Consider the following 9913-nt stretch of genomic DNA (forward strand, 5'->3'; position numbering starts at 1 on the left):
ACAAAAATTTCAGTAAAGCAAGAAGATTGCCTTTACAGTCACACGTAAATTCTGTCGGAGGCGTGGAAAAAGGGAAACAGTAGTTTTCGCAAAACCGTCATACAAACTGAATCAACAAATATTATGTTTACCAAAGCCATCTGTTGTACAGCATAGCGTATCATATTCCGGTTTGTCACTTAATGCGTTGTATGATTTATAGAGGGATGTAATTATGTTTTGTAAGTATCAACCGAATTTGTTTCGAAAGCTAAAATATTTGAAAAATAAATGTTTTTGTCCTGATTCATGTTATAAGCTAAATAAAAAAACACAAGTTTGACCCTATGTGATTATATTGTATATAACAGTTAAACATAAACACAACAACACTTTGACAAAGTAATTTCATGTCAGCTATGAATGATGCATGTAATAAGTGAAATGATGCATAATATTTGTTTGATAAGTAAATTAACAAACAGCTTTATAAAAAACAGCTTGGATTTGTTATTTGTTTTTATCTTCAAAAGTAAATAGTTTTTACATGCATACAAACAATGCAATGTTAAGAATAATAGATATTCTTCTACTGGCGATTTTGTCTCGCATTGCGATCCTGGGTCACTTTGCCCCATACGATGTAACCAGCTCCGGTAATAATTACAGCCAGAAGAACAAACATCACTAGTTGGTAGCTGTTGTCAGCACCTTCTATAGCTTCGTTTCTTTCTCCTGTTGTATATGAGACAAAATGTCATGCTTAACAAAAATAGATAAAAATGGGTAAATAGATGCTTATTTATTGATGTAGTCAGCACTGAAAAGGACATGTGTTGGTTATACCCATAAATATCACGGTATAAGTCAAGAGTGCAAGGGCCATCGAATCAGTGTGGTTGTTAAAGCAACGGATACAAGAAAAAGAAAATTAGTGATGGGATTCGATAGTTTTTATAGTAAACCGAGAAAATATTTCGAAAACTAAAGGCCCTACCTGCTGGATAGAACTACAAGTTTGCTTAACAAAGGCACTTGTATTAGCAATATTATCTAGAAAAGAGATTAATTGAGTTTGTCTTATTGTGTTACCAAGTAGGTTCATTTAACTGGTACCTTGAATGATGTGCACTGGCCCTGCAGAAAGCCGCTGATTGCGACCATGGTCTTCAACAGATCGTCGTTTCTTACCAGAACAAGACTGCAAAACAATTACACTAATGCTGATTTCATGGTACACCAGACTTTTTAAAGGCGTCATACCGAATAAAGCCGATCCCGGCACACATATATATCAACCATAGTGCGTCAGGCCGATGTCCCAAGCATTCCTACACGGCACCGCGTATTTTCCGTGATATTACCCTATCAGCTGAACTAAACAAGAGGGATAATATACTCTTTAGTTTGTATGTAAACTATGGACAGTAAACGTCGGTTTTATCATGTGGTTCGGACCCGAGACGGCGGGATGGGGGATTAATCCCGGTGAAGTTTTCTTTGTGTGGGTCAGGCGCGCCTTATAAAAGAGTGCAGCTGGTGACAGGAAATATACTGTATTGGCAAGCGAACCTAGGACACTCCAGTTTGTTGGGTGCAACAGACTACAAGCCGCGCCTTACTAAATCTTTTTAATGTCACAACTCGACATTTTGTTCTGATAAAACTAATATCCTAAACCTTCTTATAGTTTTCGACGAACACTACTTGGTAAATTGTATTTACAAGTGTAAAAAAACTTCAACTCAACTCACTTGTCCAGGGCATTGTCCAGTTGAATTATGACAGACGGTCACGTCGCAGTGGATATAGATAAATTGTTCTGCGTCGGTAAAGTTTGTCCACACAAAGCTCATCAGCTTGAAAGTTGCAAAGTTGGATTCGTAATTTCGTATCAACGTCTTAGCGTTGGCAGACTCGCTTCCACTGAGTGGCGCAACGCACCTAATAGTTTCAAAGCAAACAGAGTGAAATACAGGTGGAAAATTAATTACTAAACAAATAAGCTCGCTACTATTAAAAAATAAATGGGCCTGGCGTACTGTGATTTACTATGAAAAAAATGAGGTAATGCAAGTATATCTTACCCGCTTTGTACAACTTGGTAACTTGGCAAACTATTCGAGTTTCCACTGCGTGTCGCCCAACAGGTTTCCAGCTGTAAAAAAGGTGTTCCACTTTAAGAGTTTAAGTTACAAACTAGACCGACGATGCCAGAATAATAAATAATAAACTAGATTGGTGGCTTTCTGATATAATTCCATTTTATATATTCTATATGATATTTACTATACACATCATTTGATCTACACATATAATTGTTTTTGTAAACAAAAACGAATGGGTCCCCACACGCGTGTTTGTGCGGATTACGGTAAACAAACGTTGCGGTGATTTTTTAGATTTTTAAGGACAAATTTTTAGAAAGCATTAACCAACAATAAAAAAAAATGTTCCTATTCTTTTTAAACTATTATTGTCATATAGTTACAAAGACATTAAAAAAGAACGAAAAAAATAATTTCAATTGATTCTCTTGCTTTGGCCGAGATATTGTCGTCCAAGGTCAGGTTTCAAACACATTTTTTTTTTCTAGAAAGCTGTTACAGTTGTGTTACAGACACTTTGAACTTAAAAGCAATTGCTACAAGTCTACACATAACAAATTGTTTTTCATTTAACTTTGTTTCGCAAAACGGGTACCATTGACCTGTAGCAACCTCTCAGGGTGCACACGCCAAACGACTGTTTGACCTTTCGACACCGCTTTCAATAGCACGCCGTCCTTAGTGTTCAACAACACCGTTTAACCTAATTTATACATGCCCTGAGTATTGATTCCTAAATTGATTGCAAAAATCGCTACGTTATGACGAAAGATAGTTCTGAACTGTTTTAGTAATACCTACTGACCTTAAGTAACCCGTGGTCATGCGGCGGCTAACCTGACAGCGAGCATTTAAAAATACATTTATCTTGCAAAAATGTGAAGTTTATTTTTTCTTCTTTATTTTGATGAACAAAGTTTTGCTTGACATATACGAAACCGAAGCACGCTTATTAGGTTTAAATCACGTCATAGGTGTGAAACCTTTGCCAAAACTGAAATTGTGAGTAATAACTTAATAAAACGAAATAGCATTGCTGTGCAAAACAGCTGATTTCTAATCACCGAAACGACGTCTCGTAAAACGTCTGTCCGACGTCAAGCTGAGCCCTCCTGCTATCGTAAACCAGTGAGTTATAGTGTCGATCTTGACCAAACGAGCATTAGACACATTTACGTTTCGGAGGTCTGTGGGTGAACCGCTGGGTAATTCGGGGTCAAACTTCTGGAGGATGAAGTTTGGATTAATAACTAACATGTGTCCAAATTTGAATAAATTTGAAGCACTCATTCTTTACCAAACGAGCGTTACAAACCAGCGTTAATTTTTTTACGTTTCGGGAGCCTGTGGGTGAACCGCTGGGTAATTCGGGGTCAAACTTCTGGAGGATCAAGTTTGGATTAATAACTAACACATGTCCAAATTTGAAGCACTTTTTATTTACCAAACGAGCGTTACAAATCAGCGTAATACAAAAAAGAGAAAAAAAAAGAAAAAAAGAAAAAAAGAAAAAAAGAAAAAAAAATACGGACAAAAAATATGTGTCCGCTTCAGGGAAGGGGAACCATAATTAAAGAATGCAATGTTTTCTTGCAATAAAAGCATTTTGTTTTTAATTCACCTGGACAATGAAGTCACCGTTGCTTGCAGAAATTTCATCAAGTTTAACTTCAGCAAAAATGTAGTTGGGCACAGTTACTTTCCCGGGCAAGCTTTCGGTAAAATAATGGTTGCTAAAGAGATTTAGAGCAACATCGAAAGTTCCTGTTTTCTTTGCCGAAATTTCTTCAGATCTACAATATTTAATAATGTTCGGGAATAAAAATGGCAATCAACATGACAAACAGCTTACTATTTTTAACGCATTGGTGTGTACGCGAGATTATCAAATACGAATTTACGCACTACATAAAAACCCTGCATTTTAAAATCGTTGAGCAGCATTGGTAAATACAATCTCCACATTATTATGGACTTGTCTAAATAAATTTGTGCCATTTTTAACTGTTGGACAAATTGCCTCCTGAAATGGCTACAATTAAGGTACCTGATGACAACCGAATCATGCAAGGAGACGCAAACTGTGCTTCGTGTCATACATAGTGCTGCAAGTGTTGTTGAGTGCATATCTTGTGTCATGTACCTGATGTATAATTAGGCTGTATTTTTGTCAAATGTGTCATGCGTGCCAGGTGTCTTGTTCCATGGGTAGATTGATGTGTTCTGTGTCATGTGTCATGTGTTAAAACTGCTGCATGTCATTCATAGTGTTGTTGGGTGGATGTTTTGTGACATGTGCAACATTTCTTTTCCGTCTGTCAATTTGTATCAAAGTGATGTCAACCAAAGACTCTGTAACGTATAAACACGCCTACTGTGTGTTTTGTACATGTTCTCCTGTACCGCGTGCCACAGCTGTTATATAATTCATGGTACGCCAGGCCTAATCGAATCAGTTGGCATCCCAAGCATTCCCATAAGGGAAGCCTCAGATTAGAAAAATATAGCCTGTTGTACGATTCGAACCAACGACAGGAGTCTTTTCTGGACTCGCGCTCTTTCAACTAAGCTACACTGGCTCAGTGGAGAAATCACCAAAAGTCGAATCACAAGCACCTGCCTATTGCCTGCCTTGTATGCTGCACATGTCAGCTTCGTAGAAGGGGGTCGCCAGATTGACCGTATCAGTTAAGATGAACATATTCATACTGGGATCAGCCCTGAAGCGTCGATGCAGACCAGCGATCACGGCATACATTTCGATAAATCATAGTACGCCAGGCCTATTAAAGGCGTGTGCCGAATCAACCAAGCATTCACATCCATATTGCAAGGCGTATAGGCTAAAAAAATCCTGCGATGGGATTCGAACCCACGACAGGAGTCTTGTTTTTCTGGGCTACGCCTTGCCATGTGGTGGTGAATGCTTGGGAGACCAGCTGATTCGGCACACGCCTTTAATAGGACTGGCATACTATCATATATCGATATGTATGCCGTGATCGATGGTCCGACGCTTCAGGGCTGATCCCAGTATGAATATGTTCATCTTAGCTGTCATACAATTGTTGGTTTTTCGTCTCTTTACCCGATTTTTGTATGAATTTTGGATGACGAGAGAAGTAGTTCCGCGTCTAATAGACAAGTCACATTGAGCTTGTTTTGAACGTCGCGTTGGATCACGGCAGGGGATGGTGCTAGGAATCTCCAGATCAGGAAAGACACCGACACCGTACCGTTTTCATTCTGTATAAGAGCACGAAAATTACATTATATTTCAAAATTGGCAGTTTTTTATTATGCAGCAAGAAAAAGATTATAACACTTTATCATTATCCCTAACTATGCACTGTTAATTGGTTCTAATAGCTAATGTTTTCTAAAAATTAATCAGGACAAATTGTCAATGTGTTTGGAACAAAAATCCAACTTTACCTTAAAAACACATTCGCATTGGTCAATGTCAAACGTAAACACTGGGTTTGACCCCGTGACCTTGCAGCTGTCATTGAGGCGAGAAAGGGGAATTTCCCTGTCCAATGCGATGTAAAGTGTGTCACCGAGTTCGTAATCTAATGTGGTTTGCTCATCAACTGTTACTCTACGAAAATTGGACTGTCGTGTTTTTGTACATTATAAAAGTCTAGACAACCTGTACTTTTATTTATTTTCCAAGCATTTATAATACGTTGCGGTTTTTATTGCGGCATCCCATTAGAAGACCAATTTCGAACAGATAAGTAAAAGATGTCTCAATCAATAAAAAAACAAGCAATTGCAGGCCTATGACAAAAACAGGCAGCACAGCCAAATGCTTGAAATACTACAATTTTTTTTAACAATCTTCTGATTATTACTTTCAACAATTATCAATAAATTTCACAAAAGAATCAAAAAAAAGTAATAACCTACCTGATGATCAAATTTTCAGTTCTACATTCAACAGATGGTTGTATTTCTACACAAAAAGCATTTTTCAACCGACATATTAAAGTTCTAGCACTAGTCCACTTTTTTGGATTAAAATTTACTTCTGCATATTAAATTTGTTATTTTATTACTGTTTTAAAATTTGTTTGTTCAAACATTTCAGTTTTTATATTGTGATAATAATTTAATGGATTTTATTTACCCCGTATTTTTATCATATAAAATGTTACAGCTTGGCATCAGCGAAGTAACAAAATGATGTAATTTGGTGAGACAGAACCAAAAAAAAAAAATTGATGTCAAAAGAGCCCGTTGGGAACTCTCTAGATTGTAATTAGCTAAACCAAAAGGAAATCTATTGCACTTGTCGCAATTATTCGGTGGTATCTTATTGACTAGATCTTAGTTTTTAAAATAAATATTGATTTTTTTTACATCGTCCTACAACTCATGCTGGTTGAGTTCAAGTGTTTTTTTATCATTTGCATGTCGAAATTTTGTGCCTGATTAAAGATTTGTCTCACCTACTGTCGCATTGAATCCAGTTCTCGACCCACTGTAGTCGCTCACAAACATGACAGTGAGATTAGTTGCTGTCACCGTGTAATCAAATGACCCACGCGACCCAACAAATTTGTCCACATTACCTTGTTCGTTCTTGAACTAAATAAATACTGTATTTAGTTATTTTTGGCTTTTAACAGAACTGTTCACATTTAACCACAGAGGGCAGCACTTGTTGTCCTGAAAGGCCGCAAATTTCTCATCAATGAATTAGGTGCTTGACAAAATAAGATTTTCTGCCACTTTTCGAAATATTAGAAACGAACTTTTTCCTACTGGAAATGCAGTTTATAATAAATAGGTTACTAAAAGATAGTAATAATAAAATATATGAAAATGACCTATAACTTGAACGTATATTAATCTCAATGCGTGTGGCACGAAATCTCCTAAAGGTAAAAAACCGTTTGTACTCGATTATTTGCGTCGACAGTATTACGATTTTAAATTATGGGAGGAAAAATATTTTCTCTACACTGCCATCATTTTATGCACTAAATTGTTTTGTCGGGATTTCTTCTGCCGGAACCCTTCAATCAGGACGTTTTATAAGTTTGGACACTTACGTATAGAAAGTCGTAGGCGGACTGAGTGTTAAATGTGGAGAATTGAAATAATAAAGTTCTGCTGCTATTCATTTGAAATCTCCAAACACAACCAGCATAGTTGGGGTAGTTACTAGGAAACATTGGAGAGAGTAAATTGTACGGTATATCTTCAACATCTTCTCCACACAAAGTAACTAAAAACACAAAAAGGTTAGCTTCAGACAGTGCAACTAGTAAAATAGTTCCAAGCAGTTGTTTTGGCCATCGTGTTTTCAATTTTCTGTGACTTATGTCTAGTTGACATACGCTTTTTTGTACATTAAAACTGTGTTGCAAATTATCCTTCGATTAAATAATTATTAATGTACAAACATTTTCGTGTGCAAAATATTAGATTTGACATCATTTTATTTGTTCCTGATACTGACCCGAAAACATTTTTTTATTTATATGCTTTAAATTTCGGTTATAAATTAATCGTCAGTCTGACTTACATGGTTGTAGATCAAACCCCACAGTTTCCGTTGTAAGGTTTGTGACACAAGATATATAAGCAGACGAGCTTTCAACGATAACCGGAAAAGATAAGCCTCCACCTTCCAACGTTCCAGCTAATTTACCTTGGTCGTCGGATCCCTCGTAAATCTAGATGTTTTTTGTTCACGATTTGCGCATAAGGTTAGGAAAGTATTTAAAACCTAACTGAAGAAATGAAATTCGAACCTACGAGGAAACGAACGGACGAATTTCGAATTAGGCTCATTTCAAGGACAACGTTCTTAAAGTTTTACCTTGCAAAAGTTGTTTGCAGCAAGCTGTCCCAAACGGAAATGTGCAATTAACCGAGAAGAATCTCCAGTTGAAACAAATCGTCGGGCCCATGTGTTACAGTTAGGGGCAATTGTTGTGTAATATTCAGCACCGCTTACATTCTCCACTGCACACAGTGTGTCGGAAACTAAATGATACAAGCACCATTTTAAGTAAAACAGTATAACATGCTGTTTAACAAGCTTTAGCTCTCATACAAGCCTGTTCGCCACCATGGCGTATTTTCGCCCAATTGAGTTGTTTAAGCCTACATATTCCAAAGTTTTCAATTTACGAAAATATATCTTTGAATGTTCGACAATATAACGGACAGTCTCCCCTTGTGCCGTATGACCAGGTATTGTTGTATGACATAAAGGGTTTGTGGGATGTTACTTGGTTGGTGTACAACTAAAATACATAAAAATTAAAAAAGGCGCAACGATGGATATTGCCACTCTGTTTATTATGCTAGGAAGCAGTTTCAGCTGCAAAAATACGCGGTATTATAGGATACCAATAAAAAACGAAAATCTATATCAAGTTGAAAACGATGCTTTGCAGGACTTCTCCTGGCCACAACCAATATTTCCCTTGATATAAACGTATTAGCCAAGAAGAATGCTCGCCTAAAGATGTCGCATTAATACTAAAGTAGAAAATATTTTTTTAAATACTAAACTATATCTAATCAATGTGGGGCCTGAATTTTTGTCCTCGTGTTACTCTCTCTGATTTCTCAATACTAGAACAGTGATTCCCAGCCTTTTATAGATCGATTACTCCTTTAAGTAACCCTCGGGACCCATAGCTCCCTTTATATAACATCCGTGATATTTGCAACACAACATTAATGTCTTTTGGAGCAGGTGTCGGCAACCTTTTTTCTACTGCAGACCGTTTTTGAAACTAAAGTTTTATCGCGGACCGGTCTTAAAAAAACTACAAATATTTGGCAATGAAAAAACCTAAATTAGTTTGTATTCCCCGGGATACATGGACAAAATGTTTTAGACCATTAAAAACCTTAAAGATTATACAGCCTGATAACGAACTCGTCGCGTACCGGCGGTTGCCGACCACTGTTTTGGTCGTTTCTACTGAGCTTGTACTCGTGGTCCTCCAGAAAAACGCACAGCAAAGCTTAATGTTGTCGTACTGCCAGAATTTGACTTATCATGCATACCACTTAAGTTGAAATCACAACAAAAATCAATAAAGTCACTAACCTCGGAGGAGCATACTCAGAGCGCTCACAAAAAGTGCCGCTTTTAATAGTCGACTTGACATTTTTACTTTGGAGATATAATTAACAGCAATATCACTAAGTACCTGAAATCTGCACCCTCTGCAACAAACATGTCACATTAGGGCAGGGGTTCCCAACCTGTGGTACGCGAAGGTTTTTCAGGTGGTACGCCAGTAGCTTCCGTTTTTTTCACAAAAATTGGGTGCGCCCGGAAATGACTTTCGATGCGCTGTTAGCAAATTTACACCGCGCATCGACCAATTGGTAGACAGTAAACAAACACAAAAATCTCGTTAATTTTGGTTGTGGTGCTTTAGTGTTTAGTAGGCCAATATTATTATTCTCAATTAAATATATGTCGAGCCAATTAGTTGTTCTGCAGGAAGTGGTACGCGTGGCAGTAGAGAGCGTCCATTTGGTATGAGATCGTAAAAAGGTTGGGAACCCCTGCATTAGGGTATAGCGGCACTCCGGTTGGAAACCTGAAACTTCTCAATATTGCCTCACATTTATTTGTCAACTTGCAAAGCGACGCCAATGACGACACAGTTACAGCTCAAATACAAGAGGAAGCAATCAAACTGGTGAATTGACGTTCGGTCGAACATGCCAGAGACTTTCCCAGCACAAGCAAACATTTTGGTCATTTACAACGCCACCGACACACCATTTGATTCAGGTAAAAATATTAAAAATCGGTATAATTGTAACCGAAATTAGTTAGG

At 37.4% G+C, this 9913-nt stretch overlaps 2 protein-coding genes across 2 annotated transcripts in view; both read right to left on the bottom strand.

The window, feature by feature from the left end:
• Nucleotides 1–447: 447 nt before the first annotated feature.
• LOC145219266 (scavenger receptor cysteine-rich domain-containing protein DMBT1-like) overlaps nucleotides 448–9913 on the bottom strand; it is a 106922-nt gene continuing 97456 nt past the window's right edge. Inside the window, exon 12 of the mRNA XM_080086651.1 lies at nucleotides 448–714. Coding sequence (XP_079942777.1) covers nucleotides 569–714 — 146 coding nt within the window. The 3' untranslated portion in view covers nucleotides 448–568. The remainder of the gene's footprint in view (nucleotides 715–9913) is intronic.
• LOC145218001 (scavenger receptor cysteine-rich domain-containing protein DMBT1-like) lies at nucleotides 1085–9316 on the bottom strand. The gene is made up of 12 exons (XM_080085402.1): nucleotides 9169–9316; nucleotides 7921–8087; nucleotides 7624–7774; nucleotides 7148–7323; nucleotides 6542–6680; nucleotides 6000–6120; nucleotides 5523–5688; nucleotides 5176–5333; nucleotides 3709–3880; nucleotides 2067–2137; nucleotides 1734–1923; nucleotides 1085–1180 (listed from the first exon to the last, which is right to left on the bottom strand). The coding sequence occupies exons 1-12, from the start codon at nucleotides 9227–9229 to the stop codon at nucleotides 1085–1087; spliced, it is 1668 nt and encodes a 555-aa protein (XP_079941528.1). The 5' UTR covers nucleotides 9230–9316.

This window comes from Phallusia mammillata, chromosome 3, assembly GCF_965637545.1.
Source record: "Phallusia mammillata chromosome 3, kaPhaMamm4.hap1.1, whole genome shotgun sequence".
Taxonomy (NCBI): Eukaryota; Metazoa; Chordata; class Ascidiacea; order Phlebobranchia; family Ascidiidae; genus Phallusia; species Phallusia mammillata.